The sequence below is a fragment of the Cololabis saira genome, chromosome 4 (genome assembly GCF_033807715.1).
Source record: "Cololabis saira isolate AMF1-May2022 chromosome 4, fColSai1.1, whole genome shotgun sequence".
NCBI classification, from domain to species: Eukaryota; Metazoa; Chordata; class Actinopteri; order Beloniformes; family Belonidae; genus Cololabis; species Cololabis saira.
In genome coordinates this window covers 52,038,965-52,064,254 of record NC_084590.1, presented here as the reverse complement: position 1 = coordinate 52,064,254, position 25,290 = coordinate 52,038,965, and the positions used below count along the sequence as shown (strand labels likewise).

General features: G+C 51.4%; 1 protein-coding gene across 1 annotated transcript in view; it reads left to right on the top strand.

The window, feature by feature from the left end:
- Positions 1-20,815, top strand: part of ilkap (integrin-linked kinase-associated serine/threonine phosphatase) — a 47,860-nt gene extending 27,045 nt beyond the window's left edge. The window contains exons 2-8 of the mRNA XM_061720616.1: positions 2,011-2,206; positions 5,745-5,835; positions 6,278-6,365; positions 10,439-10,563; positions 12,093-12,212; positions 16,702-16,783; positions 20,540-20,815. Coding sequence (XP_061576600.1) covers positions 2,011-2,206; positions 5,745-5,835; positions 6,278-6,365; positions 10,439-10,563; positions 12,093-12,212; positions 16,702-16,783; positions 20,540-20,701 — 864 coding nt within the window. The 3' untranslated portion in view covers positions 20,702-20,815. The remainder of the gene's footprint in view (positions 1-2,010; positions 2,207-5,744; positions 5,836-6,277; positions 6,366-10,438; positions 10,564-12,092; positions 12,213-16,701; positions 16,784-20,539) is intronic.
- Positions 20,816-25,290: the final 4,475 nt, after the last annotated feature.

Here is a 25,290-nt window from a genome sequence, read left to right as displayed (position 1 = left end):
TAGTCCAGGTCCAGGTCTAGTCCAGGTCCAGGTCCAGGTCCAGGTCTAGTCCAGGTCTAGTCCAGGTCCAGGTCTAGTCCAGGTCCAGGTCTAGTCCAGGTCCAGGTCCAGGTCCAGGTCCAGGTCCAGGTCTAGTCCAGGTCCAGGTCCAGGTCCAGGTCTAGTCCAGGTCTAGTCCAGGTCCAGGTCCAGGTCCAGGTCTAGTCCAGGTCTAGTCCAGGTCCAGGTCTAGTCCAGGTCCAGGTCTAGTCCAGGTCCAGGTCCAGGTCCAGGTCCAGGTCCAGGTCTAGTCCAGGTCCAGGTCCAGGTCCAGGTCCAGGTCCAGGTCCAGGTCTAGTCCAGGTCCAGGTCCAGGTCCAGGTCCAGGTCTAGTCCAGGTCCAGGTCTAGTCCAGGTCCAGGTCTAGTCCAGGTCCAGGTCTAGTCCAGGTCCAGGTCTAGTCCAGGTCCAGGTCCAGGTCCAGGTCCAGGTCTAGTCCAGGTCCAGGTCCAGGTCTAGTCCAGGTCCAGGTCCAGGTCTAGTCCAGGTCCAGGTCCAGGTCCAGGTCCAGGTCTAGTCCAGGTCCAGGTCCAGGTCCAGGTCCAGGTCTAGGTCTAGTCCAGGTCCAGGTCCAGGTCCAGGTCCAGGTCTAGTCCAGGTCCAGGTCTAGTCCAGGTCCAGGTCTAGTCCAGGTCCAGGTCCAGGTCTAGTCCAGGTCCAGGTCCAGGTCTAGTCCAGGTCCAGGTCCAGGTCCAGGTCCAGGTCCAGGTTCAGGTCTAGTCCAGGTCCAGGTCCAGGTCTAGTCCAGGTCCAGGTCCAGGTCCAGGTCTAGTCCAGGTCCAGGTCCAGGTCTAGTCCAGGTCCAGGTCTAGTCCAGGTCCAGGTCCAGGTCTAGTCCAGGTCCAGGTCTAGTCCAGGTCCAGGTCCAGGTCCAGGTCCAGGTCCAGGTCCAGGTCTAGTCCAGGTCCAGGTCTAGTCCAGGTCCAGGTCCAGGTCCAGGTCCAGGTCTAGTCCAGGTCCAGGTCCAGGTCTAGTCCAGGTCCAGGTCTAGTCCAGGTCCAGGTCCAGGTCCAGGTCCAGGTCTAGTCCAGGTCCAGGTCCAGGTCTAGTCCAGGTCTAGTCCAGGTCCAGGTCCAGGTCTAGTCCAGGTCCAGGTCCAGGTCCAGGTCCAGGTCTAGTCCAGGTCCAGGTCTAGTCCATGTCCAGGTCCAGGTCCAGGTCCAGGTCTAGTCCAGGTCCAGGTCCAGGTCTAGTCCAGGTCCAGGTCCAGGTTCTGACCCGTACGTTTTTTCGTGCGTTGTTGCGTGCGTTCGTACGAAAAAACGCACGAAAAAACGTACGAAAGTACGCTTTTTCGTATGTTTTTTCGTACGTTTTTTCGTGCGTTTTTCGTGCGTTTTTTCGTGCGTTTTTGCGTTTTTTCGTGCGTTTTTTCGTGCGTTCGTACGAAAAAACGCACGAAGGTACGTTTTTTCGTACGTTTTTTCGTACGATTTTGCGTTTTTTCGTGCGTTTTTTCGTCCGTTTTTGCGTTTTTTTCTTGCGTTTTTTCGTACGTTTTTTCGTACGTTTTTTCGTACGATTTTTCGTGCGTTTTTTCGTGCGTTTTTGCGTTTTTTTCGTGCATTTTTTCGTGCGTTTTTGCGTTTTTTTGTGCGTTTTTTCGTACGATTTTTCGTACGATTTTTCATACGTTTTTTCGTACGATTTTTCGGGCGTTTTTTCGTATGTATTTTCGTACGATTTTTCGGGCGTTTTTTCGTATGTATTTTCGTACGTTTCTTTGTACGTTTTTTCACGCGTTTTCGTGCGTTTTTTCGTACGTTTTTCGACATTTCCACTTTTTTTCTCAAAATTTCCACTTTTTTCCTAAAAATTTCAACTTTTTCCTCAAAATTTCAACTTTTTCCTCAAAATTTCAACTTTTTTCTCACATTTCGACTTTTTTTTCTTAAAATTTATACTTTTTTTCTCAAAATTTCGTTGGAGACCACTGTGTTATAGCAAGAGAAAACCTGTTTTTCATAATAGGTTTCCTTTAAGGGTGTGTCCAGGTCCAGGTCCAGGTCTAGTCCAGGTCCAGGTCCAGGTCCAGGTTCTGACCCGGGTTTGTCCTGCAGGTCTCGGGTCTCGTACTTCGCCGTGTTCGACGGTCACGGAGGTTCCCGGGCGTCTCGGTTCGCTGCTGAGAACCTGCACCTGAACCTGGCCCAGAGGTTCCCCACCGGTGAGTTAGCCCCGCCCACCGGTGAGTTAGCCCCGCCCAGCGGTGAGTTAGCCCCGCCCCCTGGGAGTTAGCCCCGCCCCCTGGGAGTTAGCCCCGCCCCCGGTGAGTTAGCCCCTCCACCGGTGAGTTAGCCCCTCCCCCGGTGAGTTAGCCCCGCCCACCGGTGAGTTAGCCCCGCCCCCTGGGAGTTAGCCCCTCCTACTGGTGAGTTAGCCCCGCCCACCGGTGAGTTAGCCCCTCCCCTGAGGTCCAGGCCCCGCCCACCGGTGAGTTAGCCCCTCCCCCGGTGAGTTAGCCCCTCCCCCGGTGAGTTAGCCCCTCCCCCGGTGAGTTAGCCCCTCCACCGGTGAGTTGGCCCCGCCCCCAAGGTCCAGGCCCCTCCCCCGGTGAGTTAGCCCCTCCCCCGGTGAGTTAGCCCCTCCCCCGGTGAGTTAGCCCCTCCCCCGGTGAGTTAGCCCCTCCCCCGGTGAGTTAGCCCCTCCCCCGGTGAGTTAGCCCCTCCCCCGGTGAGTTAGCCCCGCCCCCTGGTGAGTTAGCCCCTCCCCCGGTGAGTTAGCCCCTCCCCCGGTGAGTTAGCCCCGCCCCCTGGTGAGTTAGCCCCTCCACCGGTGAGTTAGCCCCTCCACCGGTGAGTTAGCCCCTCCCACCGGTGAGTTAGCCCCGCCCCCCGGTGAGTTAGCCCCTCCCCCAAGGTCCAGGCCCCGCCCCCGGTGAGTTAGCCCCTCCCCCGGTGAGTTAGCCCCTCCCACCGGTGAGTTAGCCCCGCCCCCCGGTGAGTTAGCCCCTCCCCCAAGGTCCAGGCCCCGCCCCCGGTGAGTTAGCCCCTCCACCGGTGAGTTAGCCCCGCCTACTGGTGAGTTAGCCCCGCCCCCCGGTGAGTTAGCCCCTCCCCCGGTGAGTTAGCCCCTCCCACCGGTGAGTTAGCCCCTCCCCCGGTGAGTTAGCCCCGCCCCCCGGTGAGTTAGCCCCTCCCCCAAGGTCCAGGCCCCGCCCCCGGTGAGTTAGCCCCTCCACCGGTGAGTTAGCCCCTCCCACCGGTGAGTTAGCCCCGCCCCCCGGTGAGTTAGCCCCTCCCCCAAGGTCCAGGCCCCTCCCCCGGTGAGTTAGCCCCTCCACCGGTGAGTTAGCCCCTCCACCGGTGAGTTAGCCCCTCCACCGGTGAGTTAGCCCCTCCACCGGTGAGTTAGCCCCTCCCCGGTGAGTTAGCCCCTCCACCGGTGAGTTAGCCCCTCCCCCGGTGAGTTAGCCCCTCCCCCGGTGAGTTAGCCCCTCCACCGGTGAGTTAGCCCCTCCACCGGTGAGTTAGCCCCTCCCCGGTGAGTTAGCCCCTCCACCGGTGAGTTAGCCCCTCCACCGGTGAGTTAGCCCCTCCCCTGATGAGTTAGCCCCTCCCCCGGTGAGTTAGCCCCTCCCTGGTGAGTTAGCCCCTCCTACTGGTGAGTTAGCCCCTCCACCGGTGAGTTAGCCCCTCCCCGGTGAGTTAGCCCCTCCACCGGTGAGTTAGCCCCTCCACCGGTGAGTTAGCCCCTCCACCGGTGAGTTAGCCCCTCCTACTGGTGAGTTAGCCCCGCCTACTGGTGAGTTAGCCCCTCCACCGGTGAGTTAGCCCCTCCTACTGGTGAGTTAGCCCCTCCTACTGGTGAGTTAGCCCCGCCTACTGAGAGTTAGCCCCGCCCACCGGTGAGTTAGCCCCGCCTACTGGGAGTTAGCCCCGCCTACTGGGAGTTAGCCCCGCCCCCGAGGTCCAGGCCCCTCCCCCGGTGAGTTAGCCCCGCCCCCTGGTGAGGTAGCCCCTCCCACCGGTGAGTTAGCCCCTCCCACCGGTGAGTTAGCCCCGCCTACTGTGAGTTAGCCCCGTCCCCGGTGAGTTAGCCCCTCCACCGGTGAGTTAGCCCCTCCCCCTGGGAGTTAGCCCCGCCCCCAAGGTCCAGGCCCCTCCCACCGGTGAGTTAGCCCCTCCACCGGTGAGTTAGCCCCTCCCACCGGTGAGTTAGCCCCGCCCCCGGTGAGTTAGCCCCTCCCACCGGTGAGTTAGCCCCGCCCCCGGTGAGTTAGCCCCTCCCACCGGTGAGTTAGCCCCGCCCCCTGGTGAGTTAGCCCCTCCCACCGGTGAGTTAGCCCCTCCCCCGGTGAGTTAGCCCCGCCCCCGGTGAGTTAGCCCCTCCACCGGTGAGTTAGCCCCTCCACCGGTGAGTTAGCCCCGCCTACTGGGAGTTAGCCCCGCCCCCAAGGTCCAGGCCCCTCCCCCGGTGAGTTAGCCCCGCCCCCTGGTGAGTTAGCCCCTCCCCCGGTGAGTTAAATTTCGACTTTTTTCTAAAAATTTCGACTTATTTTCTCAAAATTTCGACTTATTTTCTCAAAATTTCGACTTTTTTCTAAAAATTTCGACTTATTTTCTCAAAATTTCGACTTATTTTCTTAAAATTTCGACTTTTTTCTCAAAATTTTGACTTTTTTCTAAAAATTTCGACTTTCTTTCTCGAAATTTCGACTTTTCCTCAAAATATCGACTTTTTTTCTCGAAATTTCAACTTTTTTCTCCACATTTCGATTTTTTTCTCGACATTTCAACTTTTTTCTCAAAATTTCAACTTTTTTCTCAAAATCTCGACTTTTTTCTCAAAATTTCGACTTTTTCTCAAAATTTCGACCGGTGAGTTAACCCTGCCCCCAGGGCCACAAGCCCCACCCCCTCACTCTCAAGCCCCGCCCGCTCACTCACAAGCCCCGCCCCCGAGGTCACAAGCCCCGCCCCTCACTCACAAGCCCCGCCCCCGAGGTCACAAGCCCCGCCCCTCACTCACAAGCCCCGCCCCTCACTCACAAGCCCCGCCCCTCACTCATAAGCCCCACCCCCTCACTCGCAAGCCCCGCCCGCTCACTCACAAGCCCCGCCCCCGAGGTCACAAGCCCCGCCCCTCACTCACAAGCCCCGCCCCCGAGGTCACAAGCCCCGCCCCTCACTCACAAGCCCCGCCCCTCACTCACAAGCCCCGCCCCTCACTCACAAGCCCCGCCCCTCACTCACAAGCCCCGCCCCCGAGGTCACAAGCCCCGCCCCTCACTCACAAGCCCCGCCCCTCACTCACAAGCCCCGCCCCTCACTCACAAGCCCCGCCCCTCACTCACAAGCCCCGCCCCTCACTCACAAGCCCCGCCCCTCACTCACAAGCCCCGCCCCTCACTCACAAGCCCCGCCCCCGAGGTCACAAGCCCCGCCCCCCTCATAAGCCCCGCCCCTCACTCACAAGCCCCGCCCCTCACTCACAAGCCCCGCCCCTCACTCACAAGCCCCGCCCCCGAGGTCACAAGCCCCGCCCCTCACTCACAAGCCCCGCCCCTCACTCACAAGCCCCGCCCCTCACTCACAAGCCCCGCCCCTCACAAGCCCCGCCCCTCACTCACAAGCCCCGCCCCTCACTCATAAGCCCCGCCCCTCACTCACAAGCCCCGCCCCTCACTCACAAGCCCCGCCCCTCACTCACAAGCCCCGCCCCTCACTCAAAGCCCCGCCCCTCACTCCTGATTGGTGTTTCAGGAGACGGGGATCTGGACCAGCTGATCAAGAAGTGTCTCCTGGAAACGTTCCGGCAGACGGACGACGACTTCCTGAAGAAAGCGTCCAGCCAGTAAGAACCGGGGCGGGTGTCCGGGTCACCGGGTCACCGGGTGTCCGGGTCACCGGGTGTCCGGGTCTCCGGGTCACCAGGTGTCCAGGTGTCCGGGTCACCGGGTGACCGGGTGTCCGGGTCACCGGGTCACCAGGTGTCCAGGTGTCCGGGTCACCGGGTGTCCGGGTGGTCGGGTCACCGGGTGTCCGGGTCACCGGGTCACCGGGTGTCCGGGTCACCGGGTCCCCGGGTCACCGGGTCCCCGGGTCACCGGGTGTCCGGGTCACCGGGTGTCCGGGTGTCCGGGTCTCCGGGTCACCGGGTCTCCGGGTCACCGGGTGTCCGGGTCACCGGGTCACCGGGTCACCGGGTGTCCGGGTCACCGGGTCACCGGGTGTCCGGGTCACCGGGTCCCCGGGTCCCTCCCGTCCTCCCCGGTAATCGTCTCCGTGTCTCACAGGAAGCCGGCCTGGAAGGACGGGTCCACGGCCACCGTGCTGCTGGTGGTGGACGACGTGCTGTACGTGGCCAATCTGGGCGACAGCAGGGTGAGTGGAGGCTCCGCCCCCTAAAACCCCTCACCCTGAAGCTCCGCCCCCTAAAACACCTCACCCTGAAGCTCCGCCCCCTAAAACACCTCACCCTGAAGCTCCGCCCCCAGGGGGTGAGTGGAGGCTCCGCCCCCTAAAACCCCTCACCCTGAAGCTCCGCCCCCTAAAACACCTCACCCTGAAGCTCCGCCCCCAGGGGGTGAGTGGAGGCTCCGCCCCCTAAAACACCTCACCCTGAAGCTCCACCCCCTAAAACACCTCACCCTGAAGCTCCGCCCCCTAAAACACCTCACCCTGAAGCTCCGCCCCCTAAAACACCTCACCCTGAAGCTCCGCCCCCTAAAACACCTCACCCTGAAGCCCCGCCCCCAGGGGAAGGGGCGGGGCTTCAGGGTGGTGTTTTTTAGGGCGTTTTTTCAGGTCAGTGTTTTTTAGGGCGGTGTTTCAGGTTTTAGGGCGGTGTTTCAGGTTTTAGGGCGGTGTTTTAGGGCGGTGTTTTAGGGCGGTGTTTTAGGGCGGTGTTTTAGGGCGGTGTTTCAGGTTTTAGGGCGGTGTTACAGGTTTTAGGGCGGTGTTACAGGTTTTAGGGCGGTGTTTCAGGTTTTAGGGCGGTGTTTCAGGTTTTAGGGCGGTGTTTCAGGTTTTAGGGCGGTGTTACAGGTTTTAGGGCGGTGTTTCAGGTTTTAGGGCGGTGTTTCAGGTTTTAGGGCGGTGTTTCAGGTTTTAGGGCGGTGTTTTAGGGCGGTGTTTCAGGTTTTAGGGCGGTGTTTCAGGTTTTAGGGCGGTGTTTCAGGTTTTAGGGCGGTGTTTTAGGTTTTAGGGCGGTGTTTCAGGTTTTAGGGCGGTGTTTCAGGTTTTAGGGCGGTGTTTCAGGTTTTAGGGCGGTGTTTTAAGGCGGTGTTTCAGGTTTTAGGGCGGTGTTTCAGGTTTTAGGGCGGTGTTTTAGGGCGGTGTTTCAGGTTTTAGGGCGGTGTTTCAGGTTTTAGGGCGGTGTTTTAGGGCGGTGTTTCAGGTTTTAGGGCGGTGTTTCAGGTTTTAGGGCGGTGTTTCAGGTTTTAGGGCGGTGTTTTAGGGCGGTGTTTCAGGTTTTAGGGCGGTGTTTCAGGTTTTAGGGCGGTGTTTCAGGTTTTAGGGCGGTGTTTCAGGTTTTAGGGCGGTGTTTTAGGGCGGTGTTTTAGGGCGGTGTTTTAGGGCGGTGTTTTAGGTTTTAGGGCGGTGTTTCAGGTTTTAGGGCGGTGTTTTAGGGCGGTGTTTTAGGGCAGTGTTTCAGGTTTTAGGGCGGTGTTTCAGGTTTTAGGGCGGTGTTTCAGGTTTTAGGGCGGTGTTTTAGGGCGGTGTTTCAGGTTTTAGGGCGGTGTTTCAGGTTTTAGGGCGGTGTTTCAGGTTTTAGGGCGGTGTTTTAGGGCGGTGTTTCAGGTTTTAGGGCGGTGTTTCAGGTTTTAGGGCGGTGTTTTAGGGCGGTGTTTCAGGTTTTAGGGCGGTGTTTCAGGTTTTAGGGCGGTGTTTCAGGTTTTAGGGCGGTGTTTTAGGGCGGTGTTTCAGGTTTTAGGGCGGTGTTTCAGGTTTTAGGGCGGTGTTTTAGGGCGGTGTTTCAGGTTTTAGGGCGGTGTTTCAGGTTTTAGGGCGGTGTTTCAGGTTTTAGGGCGGTGTTTCAGGTTTTAGGGCGGTGTTTCAGGTTTTAGGGCGGTGTTTCAGGTTTTAGGGCGGTGTTTCAGGTTTTAGGGCGGTGTTTTAGGGCGGTGTTTCAGGTTTTAGGGCGGTGTTTCAGGTTTTAGGGCGGTGTTTCAGGTTTTAGGGCGGTGTTTCAGGTTTTAGGGCGGTGTTTCAGGTTTTAGGGCGGTGTTTCAGGTTTTAGGGCGGTGTTTTAGGTTTTAGGGCGGTGTTTTAGGGCGGTGTTTTAGGGCGGTGTTTTAGGTTTTAGGGCGGTGTTTTAGGTTTTAGGGCGGTGTTTTAGGGCGGTGTTTCAGGTTTTAGGGCGGTGTTTTAGGTTTTAGGGCGGTGTTTTAGGGCGGTGTTTTAGGGCGGTGTTTTAGGTTTTAGGGCGGTGTTTTAGGTTTTAGGGCGGTGTTTTAGGTTTTAGGGCGGTGTTTTAGGTTTTAGGGCGGTGTTTCAGGTTTTAGGGCGGTGTTTTAGGTTTTAGGGCGGTGTTTCAGGTTTTAGGGCGGTGTTTCAGGTTTCAGGGCGGTGTTTCAGGTTTCAGGGCGGTGTTTTAGGGCGGTGTTACAGGTTTTAGGGCGGTGTTTCAGGTTTTAGGGCGGTGTTTCAGGTTTTAGGGCGGTGTTTCAGGTTTTAGGGCGGTGTTTCAGGTTTTAGGGCGGTGTTTCAGGTTTTAGGGCGGTGTTTTAGGTTTTAGGGCGGTGTTTTTAGGTTTTAGGGCGGTGTTTCAGGTTTTAGGGCGGTGTTTTAGGTTTTAGGGCGGTGTTTTAGGGCGGTGTTTTAGGGCGGTGTTTTAGGGCGGTGTTTTAGGTTTTAGGGCGGTGTTTCAGGTTTTAGGGCGGTGTTTCAGGTTTTAGGGCGGTGTTTCAGGTTTTAGGGCGGTGTTTTAGGTTTTAGGGCGGTGTTTTAGGTTTTAGGGCGGTGTTTCAGGTTTTAGGGCGGTGTTTTAGGTTTTAGGGCGGTGTTTTAGGGCGGTGTTTTAGGGCGGTGTTTTAGGTTTTAGGGCGGTGTTTTTAGGTTTTAGGGCGGTGTTTCAGGTTTTAGGGCGGTGTTTTAGGTTTTAGGGCGGTGTTTTAGGGCGGTGTTTTAGGGCGGTGTTTTAGGGCGGTGTTTTAGGTTTTAGGGCGGTGTTTCAGGTTTTAGGGCGGTGTTTCAGGTTTTAGGGCGGTGTTTCAGGTTTTAGGGCGGTGTTTTAGGTTTTAGGGCGGTGTTTTAGGTTTTAGGGCGGTGTTTCAGGTTTTAGGGCGGTGTTTTAGGTTTTAGGGCGGTGTTTTAGGGCGGTGTTTTAGGGCGGTGTTTTAGGTTTTAGGGCGGTGTTTTAGGGCGGTGTTTTAGGGCGGTGTTTCAGGTTTTAGGGCGGTGTTTCAGGTTTTAGGGCGGTGTTTTAGGGCGGTGTTTTAGGGCGGTGTTTTTAGGGCGGTGTTTCAGGTTTTAGGGCGGTGTTTCAGGTTTTAGGGCGGTGTTTCAGGTTTTAGGGCGGTGTTTTAGGGCGGTGTTTTAGGGCGGTGTTTTTAGGGCGGTGTTTTAGGGCGGTGTTTCAGGTTTTAGGGCGGTGTTTCAGGTTTTAGGGCGGTGTTTTAGGGCGGTGTTTTAGGTTTTAGGGCGGTGTTTTAGGGCGGTGTTTCAGGTTTCAGGGCGGTGTTTTAGGGCGGTGTTTCATGACGGTGTTTTAGGGCGGTGTTTTAGGGCGGTGTTTTAGGGCGGTGTTTTAGGGCGGTGTTTCATGACGGTGTTTTAGGGCGGTGTTTTAGGGCGGTGTTTTAGGGCGGTGTTTCATGACGGTGTTTTAGGGCGGTGTTTTAGGGCGGTGTTTTAGGGCGGTGTTTCATGACGGTGTTTTAGGGCGGTGTTTCATGACGGTGTTTTAGGGCGGTGTTTTAGGGCGGTGTTTTAGGGCGGTGTTTTAGGGCGGTGTTTTAGGGCGGTGTTTTAGGGCGGTGTTTTAGGGCGGTGTTTCAGGGCGGTGTTTTAGGGCGGTGTTTTTAGGGCGGTGTTTTTAGGGCGGTGTTTTAGGGCGGTGTTTTAGGGCGGTGTTTCAGGGCGGTGTTTTAGGGCGGTGTTTTAGGGCGGTGTTTTAGGGCGGTGTTTCAGGGCGGTGTTTTAGGGCGGTGTTTTAGGGCGGTGTTTTAGGGCGGTGTTTCAGGTTTTAGGGCGGTGTTTTAGGGCGGTGTTTTAGGGCGGTGTTTCAGGGCGGTGTTTTAGGGCGGTGTTTTTAGGGCGGTGTTTTTAGGGCGGTGTTTTAGGGCGGTGTTTTAGGGCGGTGTTTTAGGGCGGTGTTTTAGGGCGGTGTTTTAGGGCGGTGTTTTAGGGCGGTGTTTTAGGGCGGTGTTTCAGGTTTTAGGGCGGTGTTTCAGGTTTTAGGGCGGTGTTTTTAGGGCGGTGTTTCATGACGGTGTTTCATGACTCCCCTCCAGGCGGTGCTGTGCCGGACAGCGGGGGGCGACGGGCGGCGGGCGGTGACGCTGGCTCTCAGCAGGGAGCACAACCCGACCATCTACGAGGAGAGGATGAGGATCCAGAGAGCTGGAGGCACCGTCAGGTCTGACCCCGCCCTGTAGCTCCGCCCCTGTAGCTCCTCCCCCTGTAGCTCCGCCCCCTGTAGCTCCTCCCCCTGTAGCTCGGCCCCTTGTAGCTCCTCCCCTTGTAGCTCCGCCCCTTGTAACTCCTCCCCCTGTAGCTCCTCCCCCTGTAGCTCCGCCCTGTAGCTCCGCCCCTGTAGCTCCGCCCTGTAGCTCCGCCCCTGTAGCTCCGCCCCTGTAGCTCCGCCCCTTGTAGCTCGGCCCCTTGTAGCCCCTCCCCCTGTAGCTCCGCCCCTGTAGCTCCTCCCCCTGTAGCTCCGCCCCTGTAGCTCCGCCCTGTAGCTCCGCCCCTGTAGCTCCGCCCCTGTAGCCACGCCCCCTGTAGCTCCGCCCCTGTAGCTCCTCCCCCTGTAGCTCCGCCCCTGTAGCCACGCCCCCTTGTAGCCCCGCCCCTTGTAGTCCTTGAAATTTCGACTTTTTCTCGAAATTTCAACTTTGTCAACGGTGTAAGTTAGTAAAGACATTATTCTCGTAATCTCAACTTTTCTTCTTGAAATTTCAACTTTTTTTCTTGAAATTTCGACTTTTTCCTTGAAATTTCAACTTTTTCTCAAAATCTTGACTTTTTTCTCAAAATTTCAACTTTTTCTCGACATTTCGACTTTTTTCTCAAAATTTCAACTTTTTCTCCACATTTCGACTTTTTTCTCGAAATGTAAACCTTTTTCCTTGAAATTTCAACTTTTTTTCTTGAAATTTCAACTTTTTTTCTTGAAATTTCAACTTTTTTTCTTGAAATTTCAACTTTTTTTCTTGAAATTTTGATTTTTTTCTTGAAATTTCGACTTTTTCCTTGAAATTTCAACTTTTTTTCTTGAAATTTCAACTTTTTTTCTTGAAATTTCAACTTTTTTTCTTGAAATTTTGATTTTTTTCTTGAAATTTCAACTTTTTTTCTCGAAATTTCAACTTTTTCTTGAAATTTCAACTTTCTTCTTGAAATTTCGACTTTTTTCTTGAAATTTCCACTTTTTTCTTGAAATTTCCACTTTTTTTCTCCACATTTCAACTTTTTTCTCAACATTTCGACAACTTTCCTCACAGTAACACCTCTAGCCCCATCCCCTTGTAGCTCCTCCCCTTGTCGCCCCGCCCCCTGTAGCCCCGCCCCCTTGCAGCTCCTCCCCTCGTAGCTCCGCCCCCTTGTAGCTCCGCCCCCCCGTAACTAACACACCTGTCCCCCCCGTGTCCCCCCCGTAACTAACACACCTGTCCCCCCCGTGTCCCCCCCGTAACTAACAGACCTGTCCCCCCGTGTCCCCCCCGTAACTAACAGACCTGTCCCCCCCGTGTCCCCCCCGTAACTAACAGACCTGTCCCCCCCGTGTCCCCCCCGTAACTAACACACCTGTCCCCCCCGTGTCCCCCCCGTAACTAACACACCTGTCCCCCCCGTAACTAACAGACCTGTCCCCCCCGTGTCCCCCCCGTAACTAACACACCTGTCCCCCCCGTAACTAACACACCTGTCCCCCCCGTGTCCCCCCAGGGACGGCCGGGTTCTCGGGGTCCTGGAGGTTTCCCGCTCTCTGGGAGACGGCCAGTACAAACGCATCGGCGTCATCTCCACCCCCGACCTGAGGAGGTGCCGGCTCTCGGCCAATGACAGGTGAGAGGGGCGGGGCCAATGACAGGTGAGAGGGGCGGGGCCAGTGACAGGTGAGAGGGGCGGGGCCAATGACAGGTGAGAGGGGCGGGGCCAATGACAGGTGAGAGGGGCCAATGACAGGTGAGAGGGGCCAATGACAGGTGAGAGGGGCGGGGCCAATGACAGGTGAGAGGGGCCAATGACAGGTGAGAGGGGCGGGGCTAATGACAGGTGAGAGGGGCGGGGCCAATGACAGGTGAGAGGGGAGGGGCCAGTGACAGGTGAGAGGGGCGGGGCCAATGACAGGTGAGAGGGGCCAATGACAGGTGAGAGGGGCCAATGACAGGTGAGAGGGGCGGGGCCAATGACAGGTGAGAGGGGCCAGTGACAGGTGAGAGGGGCGGGGCCAGTGACAGGTGAGAGGGGCCAATGACAGGTGAGAGGGGCGGGGCCAGTGACAGGTGAGAGGGGCGGGGCCAATGACAGGTGAGAGGGGCGGGGCCAGTGACAGGTGAGAGGGGCGGGGCTAATGACAGGTGAGAGGGGCGGGGCCAATGACAGGTGAGAGGGGCCAATGACAGGTGAGAGGGGCGGGGCCAATGACAGGTGAGAGGGGCGGGGCCAATGACAGGTGAGAGGGGCCAATGACAGGTGAGAGGGGCGGGGCTAATGACAGATGAGAGGGGCCAATGACAGGTGAGAGGGGCGGGGCTAATGACAGGTGAGAGGGGCGGGGCCAATGACAGGTGAGAGGGGCGGGGCTAATGACAGGTGAGAGGGGCGGGGCCAATGACAGGTGAGAGGGGCGGGGCCAGTGAGAGGGGCGGGGCTAATGACAGGTGAGAGGGGCGGGGCTAATGACAGGTGAGAGGGGCGGGGCCAATGACAGGTGAGAGGGGCGGGGCTAATGACAGGTGAGAGGGGCGGGGCCAATGACAGGTGAGAGGGGCGGGGCTAATGACAGGTGAGAGGGGCGGGGCCAATGACAGGTGAGAGGGGCGGGGCTAATGACAGGTGAGAGGGGCGGGGCCAATGACAGGTGAGAGGGGCGGGGCCAATGACAGGTGAGAGGGGCGGGGCCAATGACAGGTGAGAGGGGCGGGGCCAATGACAGGTGAGAGGGGCGGGGCTAATGACAGGTGAGAGGGGCGGGGCCAGTGAGAGGGGCGGGGCCAATGACAGGTGAGAGGGGCCAGTGACAGGTGAGAGGGGCGGGGCCAGTGACAGGTGAGAGGGGCCAATGACAGGTGAGAGGGGCCAATGACAGGTGAGAAGGGCCAGTGACAGGTGAGAGGGGCGGGGCTAATGACAGGTGAGAGGGGCGGGGCCAATGACAGGTGAGAGGGGCCAGTGACAGGTGAGAGGGGCGGGGCCAATGACAGGTGAGAGGGGCGGGGCCAATGACAGGTGAGAGGGGCGGGGCCAATGACAGGTGAGAGGGGCCAATGACAGGTGAGAGGGGCGGGGCCAATGACAGGTGAGAGGGGCCAATGACAGGTGAGAGGGGCCAATGACAGGTGAGAGGGGCGGGGCCAATGACAGGTGAGAGGGGCGGGGCCAATGACAGGTGAGAGGGGCCAATGACAGGTGAGAGGGGCGGGGCCAATGACAGGTGAGAGGGGCCAATGACAGGTGAGAGGGGCCAATGACAGGTGAGAGGGGCCAATGACAGGTGAGAGGGGCGGGGCTAATGACAGGTGAGAGGGGCGGGGCCAATGACAGGTGAGAGGGGCCAGTGACAGGTGAGAGGGGCGGGGCCAATGACAGGTGAGAGGGGCCAATGACAGGTGAGAGGGGCCAATGACAGGTGAGAGGGGCCAGTGACAGGTGAGAGGGGCGGGGCCAATGACAGGTGAGAGGGGCGGGGCCAGTGACAGGTGAGAGGGGCCAGTGACAGGTGAGAGGGGCCAATGACAGGTGAGAGGGGCCAATGACAGGTGAGAGGGGCGGGGCCAGTGACAGGTGAGAGGGGCGGGGCCAATGACAGGTGAGAGGGGCCAATGACAGGTGAGAGGGGCCAATGACAGGTGAGAGGGGCCAATGACAGGTGAGAGGGGCCAATGACAGGCTTTTGCGTGCGTTTTTTCGTGCACTTGTGCGTTTTTTCGTGCATTTGTGTGTTTTTTCGTGCGTTTTTTGTGCGTTTGTGCGTTTTTTCGTTCATTTGTGCGTTTTTGCGTGTGTTTTTGCGTTCGTTTTTTCGTGCATTTGTGCATTTTTTCGTGCGTTTTTTGTGCGTTTTTTCGTTCATTTGTGCGTTTTTGCGTGTGTTTTTGCGTTCGTTTTTTCGTGCATTTGTGCATTTTTTCGTGCGTTTTTTGTGCGTTTGTGCGTTTTTTGTGCGTTTGTGCGTTTTTTCGTTCATTTGTGCGTTTTTGCGTGTGTTTTTGCGTTCGTTTTTTCATGCATTTGTGCATTTTTTCGTGCGTTTTTTGTGCGTTTTTTCGTGCATTTGTGCGTTTTTGCGTGCATTTGTGCGTTTTTGCGTGCGTTTTTTCGTGCATTTGTGCGTTTTTTCGTGCATTTGTGCGTGCGTTTTTTCGTGCGTTTTTTCGTGCATTTGTGTGTTTTTTCATGCGTTTTTTCGTGCATTTGTGCGTTTTTGCGTGCGTTTTTTCGTGCGTTTTTTCGTGCATTCCTCATGTCATCATGTCATGTCCTCAGCCAATGACAGGTGAAAGGGGCGGGGCCAATGACAGGCTTTTGCGTGCATTTTTTCGTGCGTTTTTTGTGCGTTTTTTCGTTCATTTGTGCGTTTTTGCGTGTGTTTTTGCGTTCGTTTTTTCGTGCATTTGTGCATTTTTTCGTGCGTTTTTTGTGCGTTTGTGCGTTTTTTCGTTCATTTGTGCGTTTTTGCGTGTGTTTTTGCGTTCGTTTTTTCATGCATTTGTGCATTTTTTCGTGCGTTTTTTGTGCGTTTTTTCGTGCATTTGTGCGTTTTTGCGTGCATTTGTGCGTTTTTGCGTGCGTTTTTTCGTGCATTTGTGCGTTTTTTCGTGCATTTGTGCGTGCGTTTTTTCGTGCGTTTTTGCGTGCGTTTTTTCGTGCATTTGTGTGTTTTTTCATGCGTTTTTTCGTGCATTTGTGCGTTTTTGCGTGCGTTTTTTCGTGCGTTTTTTCGTGCATTCCTCATGTCATCATGTCATGTCCTCAGCCAATGACAGGTGAAAGGGGCGGGGCCAATGACAGGCTTTTGCGTGCGTTTTTTCGTGCGTTTTTGCGTTTTTTCGTGCGTGCGTGCGTTCGTGCGTTTTTTCGTTTGCCCAATTGGGCCGAAAAATATATATTTGAGCTGCTTTTCCTGGTTTTTACAAAATATTTAGGAGAAATTATTAACAAAAAGGTTTCCTTTATGGCAGAGAAAAGTAGAAACTTGCACAATACACTTAATATTTGCTTTAATCTGCTTAATTTAATTGTAGTCTTTGTTTGGAGCCTGAACTTCTTTTGGCTTCATTTGCTTATGACTTTAAATTTATAATGCATTTAATAATTTACGGTTCTAACATAGAGAATGTAAGATTTGGGCTGATTTTTCATTATTTCGGTGGGTTTTTCATCACGTTTTCGCTGGAATCTGTCAGATCTGGCAACCTCGACCTCAGCGCTGGATTTCTTAGTGTCTTTTTGGTCTTAAATTTAGTTTGAAAATAGTATTAAAAAGTCTTAAACGTACCTTTGTTAGAGCTGTAGACGTCCTGTACAGGGGTAGAAAGAGAGAATGAACGAGGGAATAAATGAACCAAACATTAAAGGATCTAAAGAGTTCAGTCCTGTTGAAGTCTGAACCCATTTAAGTCTTTTAAAAGTGGTTTTTAAATAAATAAATACCTCCAAACACCAGAATAGAACCTTTTCACTTTGAAATCATTAAAAAAAACTTTTATATTTATAATTATTCAAAAAACTAAGTACATTTTCAAGAGATAAAGATGTAAATAGAAGCTTAGACTAAACGCATGAGAGAGAAAGTCGTGGACTCAAAACTGCTTTATGCCGTTCTGGAAACAATCAACGATAAAAACATCATTGATTATTGATCAGCAGCAGATTCAGGGAGTTCAGGTGTCGATGCCGAGAGGGAAAGACGTCAGCAGTGAAGCTAGAGGAGCGTCTCCGAGGCCCCGCCTCCCTCCGTGGGGGCGTTGCCGTGGTAACGCCCACGCGTCCGTGGGGGCGTTGCCGTGAGAAAAAAGTCGAAATTTCGAGAAAAAAATTAAAAATTTTGAGAAAAAAGTTGAAATTTCAAGAAAAAAAGCAGAGATTTTGAGAAAAAAGTCGAAATGTGGAGAAAAGCCGAAATTTTGAGAAAAAAAGTTGAAATTTCAAGAAAAAAGTTGAAATTTGCCATGGGGGCGTTGCCGTGGTAACGTCTCCGTGGGGGCGTTGCCGTGGTAACGTCTCCGTGGGGGCGTTGCCGTGGTAACGTCTCCGTGGGGGCGTTGCCGTGGTAACGCCCAGGCCTCCGTGGGGGCGTTGCCGTGGTAACCCCCTCTCTTTTCCCCCGCAGGTTCATCCTCCTCGCCTGCGACGGCTTGTTCAAGGTTTTCTCGGCCGACGAGGCCGTGAGGTTCGTGCTGGACGTCCTGCAGGTGAGGCTCCGCCCCCAGGACTCTGACTCCGCCCCCAGGACTCTGGCTCCTCCCCCAGGACTCTGACTCCTCCCCCAGGACTCTGACTCCTCCCCCAGGACTCTGACTCCTCCCCCAGGACTCTGACTCCTCCCCCAGGACTCTGGCTCCTCCCCCAGGACTCTGACTCCGCCCCCAGGACTCTGACTCCTCCCCCAGGACTCTGACTCCGCCCCCAGGACTCTGACTCCTCCCCCAGGACTCTGACTCCGCCCCCAGGACTCTGACTCCGCCCCCAGGACTCTGACTCCGCCCCCAGGACTCTGACTCCGCCCCCAGGACTCTGACTCCGCCCCCAGGACTCTGGCTCCGCCCCCAGGACTCTGGCTCCGCCCCCAGGACTCTGACTCCTCCCCCAGGACTCTGACTCCTCCCCCAGGACTCTGACTCCTCCCCCAGGACTCTGACTCCTCCCCCAGGACTCTGACTCCTCCCCCAGGACTCTGACTCCTCCCCCAGGACTCTGACTCCTCCCCCAGGACTCTGGCTCCGCCCCCTGACTCCGCCCCCTGACTCCGCCCCCAGGACTCTGGCTCCGCCCCCTGACTCCGCCCCCTGACTCCGCCCCCAGGACTCTGACTCCTCCCCCAGGACTCTGACTCCTCCCCCTGACTCCGCCCCCAGGACTCTGACTCCTCCCCCAGGACTCTGACTCCTCCCCCAGGACTCTGACTCCTCCCCCAGGACTCTGACTCCTCCCCCAGGACTCTGACTCCTCCCCCAGGACTCTGACTCCTCCCCCAGGACTCTGGCCCCGCCCCCAGGACTCTGACTCCTCCCCCAGGACTCTGACTCCGCCCCCAGGACTCTGACTCCTCCCCCAGGACTCTGACTCCTCCCCCAGGACTATATGCATAATTGTCAAGATTAAAACATTGTATATCTAAGGAAATAGATAAAACAATACTAAAAAAGCCTTTATGAATCATTTTGTAATATTTTAGCTAATATTGGATACTAAATATCACTTTTTTATAGACGTTTTTGACACAGGATTTCATAGAAAATGTGTTTCACTGCAAAAAGAAAAAAGATGGTTATTATGTGTGTGTTAGAAACGCCTATAAAAAAGTCATATTTTTTAACCAATATTGGACAAAATATAGAAATACAATTAAAAAAAAGTTTTTCAATTGATGTTTTATCCATTTCCCTAAATATAAAATGTTGAACATTGAGGATTTTGCATATAAACTGTACATTGTGACCATTATTGTGAGCATATGCATGAATTGAGTATTTGAATGTTACAGCGCCTCCAGTGGTCACCAGCAAAACAATCCAAGATGAAACACCCTATTATTCCTCCTAGGGGTTCCTAATAACTAAAACATAAGTTAATAACTTTACCCAGAAGCGTGAGCAGAGTTATCATCTTAGGGTTTGTCCCTGACTAGTAGTGAAATGAGGAGGAATCAGAGAAATAACTTCTCATTTCACTAACTGATCAGCCGTTCCTCGTCATGACGGTTTCTGCAGCCAGTTAGTCCGACAGAAAATAAAGACATGAATTGATTTAGTCACTGACGCTCATACGGGACACGGTTTAACTGAATTATGGTTCTGCATTTAATCCACAACCATAAATCAGTAATAGTTTACGAGCCGCTGCTCTTCTGCCCGGAGAGGCTTAGACCCCGTCCACACGTAGCCGGGGATTTTTAAAAACCAATATTTCCCCCCTCCGTTTATAAAATAATTTGCATCCACATTACATCGTTTTAAAAAAAAAACCCTTCCACACGTAACCGAAGATCTGCGTTTTCCACCACATTCATAAGCATTCTAACCTGTAGATCATCTGCTGCTCCCGGGGAAGCTGCACCGCAGAGCCCGCAGAGCCGCGGCTCTGCGGGCTCTGCGGCTCTGCACCGTAGGGCTGCGCGTCGCCGCGTACCCTACGGCGTAGCCTCTGTGTCGGTGTAACGCAGTAAGCGGTGTCCAGAGCAGAGACCATTTATTTAATAAATAGAGAACAGATGGTGGATCATCTGTAGTTCTGTAGGAAACAAAGGTCGCACGTCAGAGCAGATTTGTTGTTGTTTTGGAGCATAATGTGACGTTCGAAAACGCAAAACTCCGGTTCTCTGTCTACACGCATCTACATAAACAGAGTTTTCAAAAATCTTCACTTTGCAGAGTTTTTTTAAACCTTCGTTTATTTGCGTTTTCGTGTGGATGACAGGTCCAAACGTAGGAAAATATCTCCGGTTTAGCAGATATCCGCAGACATCCGGCTACGTGTGGACGGGGTCTTTGTGTCCTCCTGATACCCGTCATTCAGGCAGCCAATCAGCACAGAGCTCATTATCATAGCCCCGCCCCTCAGAATCCACCAGCCAATCAGCACAGACCTCATTATCATAGCCCCGCCCCTCAGAATCCACCAGCCAATCAGCACAGAGCTCATTATCATAGCCCCGCCCCCTCAGAATCCTGCATAGATAATGAGGTTAATGTTAATGATAATTAATAATGTTAATGATAATGAGGTTAGAGAATGGGAAGATAAAGACACGGATCAGAGGCTGAATTTCTCATTTATTTAGAAAAAAACAATCAAAAGCTTGTTTTTAAGACATTCAAGGCCTGTTTAAAATAGAGATTAAATGCCATAATAACCAGGGCTGTGTAAAAGTTAACTTATTTCAATAATTCAACTAGAATATGGTGTAAAAGTTAATTTATTTCAATAATTCAACTAGAATATGGTGTAAAAGTTAACTTATTTCAATAATTCAACTAGAATATGGTGTAAAGGTTAATTTATTTCAATAATTCAACTAGAATTTGGTGTAAAAGTTAATTTATTTCAATAATTCAACTAGAATATGGTGTAAAAGTTAACTTATTTCAATAATTCAACTAGAATATGATGTAAAAGTTAATTTATTTCAATAATTCAACTTAAAAGGTGAAACTAATATATTACCTAGTCTTATTACATGCAAAGCAAGATATGTTGAACCTTTATTTGTTATAATTTTGATGATGGAATTGTTTATTGATTTCATAAAATATTCTCTAATTTATTTTTTATTTGGGGTTTTCATAAACTGTGAGCCATAATCAGAGAGCAGCATCTAGCTGGCGCAGGAAACTGCTGCACGCAGTGACGGACACTGGCTGATTTATGGTTCCGCGTTGCACCAACGCAGAGCTTACGGGGTAGGATACGCGGGAACGCAAACGTACGGTACGCGTCGCCGCGTAACATCATGCAGCCACTTCTCGGCGAACACACGTTTTCTGTTTCTATCCACGGGTAGTGGTTCAGTTTGGCGTCTCTTTGTAGTTGGTGGTGGTGGAACGCCAAAATAATTACTTAATGGCGCTTGCTTCTTGGACATTTTGACGAGACGTGTGGGGGTTTGTTCAGTAAAGCTGATCCTTACCTCTCTTCCTGCCCAACGAGTATGGAGGGGGAGGACGCGCTGTGATTGGCCAGTACCAACTTTGAGTGGCAGTTCTGGGGAAAAGCTCTCGCAATAGATGTTTTAATATTAGTATTCTGGTCTGGCCACAACCAATAATATGAGCCCCAGCTGTTGGTACGCAAAAGCGCTTCGCGGCACAAGATTGACAGCGCACTGAGGATTTTGACGGCGCATGCGCTCTGGCGGCCACTTATGTGCAGCCCTGGATATAGGTCCCTGTAACCCCAGTTCTGACTGATGTAAACGTAGTCTCTGATTGTAACTCTCTGTTGCTCCGCAGGACTCTGACCCGGACTCTGACCCGGGTCCCGGTCCCAGGTCCAGGTCCAGGTCCCCCCAGGACCAGGTCCGGCTGGACGGGGCCTGCCAGCAGCTGGCCGGGGAGGCGGTGAGACGAGGCTGCGCCGACAACGTCACCGTCATCCTGGTGTGGCTGGGATGAAGAGCTGCTGCTCTTCCTCATCTTCCTCTTCCTCCTCTTCCTCCTCCTCATCATCCTGGTGTGGGTGGGATGAAGAGCTGCTGCTCTTCCTCATCTTCCTCTTCCTCCTTCATTCCCCCAAATAAAAGCCTTCTCTTTTCCTCCGCTGTCGTTCTCTCGTTCATCAGGGGCCGGATTCACCAATATGTTCTTAAGAACGATCTTAAGAAATGTCTTAAGATCTAAAATTAAGACGTTCATAAGAAAGTTCTTATGTGAAATTCCTCAATATTTTCTTAAGAACCGTCTTAAGAACTGCCATTTCTTACGAATTTCTTATTTTTCTTACTTAAGAACTTCTTAAAATATGTCATTGCACGCGCCAACAAACTACATTTATATATAAATATATTATATAAACAGGTAGTTTGGGTCTTAACCGTCAGTCACTAAACATGGAGAAAGAGAAAAAGAGATGCAGGAACTTTTCAAGGTTCTGGATGAGATTAATGTGCGAAAAAAAATACTATTGGGGAAAATTAGTAATAATTAACTAGCACGCTAACTAACATGCTAACAAACAGTTAACAGGCTCTTTGTGTAATTAATTACAAAGTATATCCTCAAACTATGACCTACTAGTCTAAACTTGTCTGAAATGTGTTGAAAAAGGGGATATTAGAGGCTTATTATTATTATTTTTATTATTATTATTATTATTATTAGGGCCCGAGCACTTGCAGTGCGAAGGCCCTATTGTATTTGCAGGAATTTTTATTATTATTATTATTTATTTTTTTTTTTTTTCCTGACAAAAGGAGGGCCTTTTTTCCCCCTAAACGTGCCCAAAAAGTCACCAAATTTTGCACCAAGCCAGTCCTGGTGATAAATGTGATATTAAATGGTTTGCATTAATGGGCATGGCCTAATGGCTCAACAGCGCCCCCTAGAAAACTTTGTGCCTCAAGCCCCACAATACGGTTTGACGTACATGCACGAAAGTCGCTACACACCTGTATCATGTCGCAACTTAAAGAAAAGTCTCTTGGAGCCATGGCCCAAACCCAACAGGATGTCGGCCATTTTGAATTAGTCGTGTCATTTTGGTGCAATTTTTGCCATTCCTTCGGCAGTTAATACAGCCCGAACCGTAACGTGCACCCAAGTGTGTTATACATCAAAATGTGCGTCTCCATCCTCCGACACCACGCATTACTTTTCTCTTTCAAAAGTGTTACCGTGGCGACGCTAGACGCCAAAAAGCCCACCCTTAATCTGATTGGTCCATATTTGATAGTTCCCCAAAAGGCACCAAATTTTGCACCAAGACAGACTTGGCGATAAATTTGATATTTCATGGTTTGCATTAATGGGCGTGGCCTAACGGCTCAACAGCGCCCCCTAGAATACTATTCTCTGCCATAACTTTTGAATGGTTTGACATAGGGAGTCGTGGGTGGTGTCATGGGACTCTGTAATGAGTCCTTGAGCTTCTTTGGCCTTAATTAGCCCCGCCCCTTCCTCTGATTGGTTGTCCCTTTTTTCTGCTATAACTTTTGAATGGTTTGACATAGGAAGTCGTGGGTGGTGTCATGTCTGATATGCTTATGGGGGACGGTGGCCGTGAGTGCGAGGGCCCGTTCATCGCTGCTTGCAGCTTTAATTATTATTATTATTATTATTATTATTACCTTTTCACAGAAGACATTTTAAAACAGGTCAAGGTTGTCTTAAAGTTAAGAAAAAAGTCAAGAACAAATTGGAGAACCTTTATTTCAAGAAAACCATTTATTCTTAAGTTTTTTCTTAAGCAGAAACTTAAGAAAATACTTAAGAACTTTTTTGGAGAATATGACTTCTTCTCTTTTTTCTTCTTAAGACTGAACTTAAGAAGATTTTATTTCTTAAGAATGTTTTGTGAATCCGGCCCCAGATCTGCAGACCCGGGGACGTTTAGGGGACGTTTGTCCTGAAATCATCGACTTCCAGCCAGTAAATATAAATATAAGTTTAATCTGAAACAAAAACACCAGGAAAAACCGACACAAACGAAGGAAAGTAACAAATATTAAAGTTTAGTTACAGTGTTTCACTAGAAAAAAGGTTTTGTGGAAAAGCCGGTTCTGGAGCCGGAGATCGGGATCGTCTGAGGTCAAAGGTCAAAGTTCAACCTGAGCTTAGTTGAACCAGTTAGTTCAGTTAACAGTTAAACCAAACCCAGTTAACTCATTTAAACCCGGTTAACTTAGTTAAACCCGGTTAACTCAGACATCACAAAGTTCTAGAGTTCCTGAGGCGTCGCCGTGGCGACCGTCACCGTGGCGACCGTGGACCCGCCCGGCGGCCACAGATCCACCAATCACCACATTATTGATCCATCAATAATCAGTCAGCAGTGAATATTCCAGGATGAAAAACGTCAGAGTTCCTCAAGTCCAGTTCAGACCAGGGTCCGGGTCCAGGTCCAGGTCCAGACCTGATCGTTCGCTCTTGATCCGATTCTGCAGAATAACTGAAGGAAGGAAGGAAGGAAGGAAAAAGAAAGAAAGAAAGAAAGAAAGAAAGAAAGAAAGAAAGAAAGAAAGAAAGAAAGAAAGAAAGAAAGAAAGAAAGAAAGAAAGAAAGAAAGAAAGAAAGAAAGAAAGAAAGAAAGAAAGAAAGAAAGAAAGAAAGAAAGAAAGAAAGAAAGAAAGAAAGAAAGAAAGAAAGAAGCACAGGTTTGTGGTTCCTGGGGTCCGTGTATTTCACATCCGTTTTTTGTTTTTAAATGACAAAATAAAAATAGAGAAATAATCCGCTTTCCCACCTTTTGTTTCCATAAAAAAAAAACGGAAAACGTTATCCGTTTTGTTATGTTAGAGTTCAGTTTATGTTATTGATTGGACGCTGCAGCTGATCGGACTGTCACAACACTGTGATGTTGTGACAGTCCGTTCAGCTGCAGCGTAAAAGAAAAAGCTGCGTGAACTCTAACATCACCGCCCCCGCCCGAAATGAATAGGAAATAGGAAATACAGAAAAGAGTTTTCCACCCACTGTTTTAATTCCCAATTTTGATTTTCAAACACATCAATGAAATCGGAAATCGGAAAACGGATAACGGATAACGATCCGTTTTTTATTATCAAAACAAAAGGTGGGAGACTGATTATTTTGGATTATTTCTCTATTTTTATTTTGTCATTTCCAAACAAAAACCGGATGTCTGTGAAGTTCATGGATCGTCCGGTCCCGCCGGAGGAACCAGAACCCTCTGGGGTTCCGACCCGTCCCCCAGCAGGTTCTGCAGGTTCTGCAGGTTCTGCAGGTTCTGCAGGTTCTGCAGGTTCTGCAGGAGACCCGTGTTCTGTCCAGTTCTGCTGCTTCGTCCAAACATGCTACCGCCGCAGAAACGATAGCATCTATCCATTTATGCTAACTATCAAAACATGCACTTCCTTTACTGTGTTTTACTGTGTTTTACTGCGTTTTACTGTGTTTTACTCCCTAAACCACTTCCTTTACTGTGTTTTACTCCCTAAACCACTTCCTTTACTGTGTTTTACTCCCTAAACCACTTCCTTTACTGTGTTTCACTCCCTAAACCACTTCCTTTACTGTGTTTTACTCCCTAAACCACTTCCTTTACTGTGTTTTACTCCCTAAACCACTTCCTTTACTGTGTTTTACTCCCTAAACCACTTCCTTTACTGTGTTTTACTCCCTAAACCACTTCCTTTACTGCGTTTTACTCCCTAAACCACTTCCTTTACTGTGTTTTACTGAGTTTTTCTCCCTAAACCACTTCCTTTACTGCGTTTTACTGAGTTTTACTCCCTAAACCACTTCCTTTACTGTGTTTTACTCCCTAAACCACTTCCTTTACTGTGTTTTACTCCCTAAACCACTTCCTTTACTGTGTTTTACTCCCTAAACCACTTCCTTTACTGTGTTTTACTCCCTAAACCACTTCCTTTACTGCGTTTTACTCCCTAAACCACTTCCTTTACTGTGTTTTACTGTGTTTTACTCCCTAAACCACTTCCTTTACTGCGTTTTACTCCCTAAACCACTTCCTTTACTGTGTTTTACTCCCTAAATCACTTCCTTTACTGTGTTTTACTCCCTAAACCACTTCCTTTACTGTGTTTTACTCCCTAAATCACTTCCTTTACTGTGTTTTACTCCCTAAACCACGTCCTTTACTGTGTTTTACTCCCTAAACCACTTCCTTTACTGTGTTTTACTCCCTAAACCACTTCCTTTACTGTGTTTTACTCCCTAAACCACTTCCTTTACTGTGTTTTACTCCCTAAACCACTTCCTTTACTGCGTTTTACTCCCTAAACCACTTCCTTTACTGTGTTTCACTCCCTAAACCACTTCCTTTACTGTGTTTTACTCCCTAAACCACTTCCTTTACTGCGTTTTACTTCCTAAACCACTTCCTTTACTGTGTTTTACTGTGTTTTACTGTGTTTTACTCCCTAAACCACTTCCTTTACTGTGTTTTACTCCCTAAACCACTTCCTTTACTGTGTTTTACTCCCTAAACCACTTCCTTTACTGCGTTTTACTCCCTAAACCACTTCCTTTACTGCGTTTTACTCCCTAAACCACTTCCTAAACCA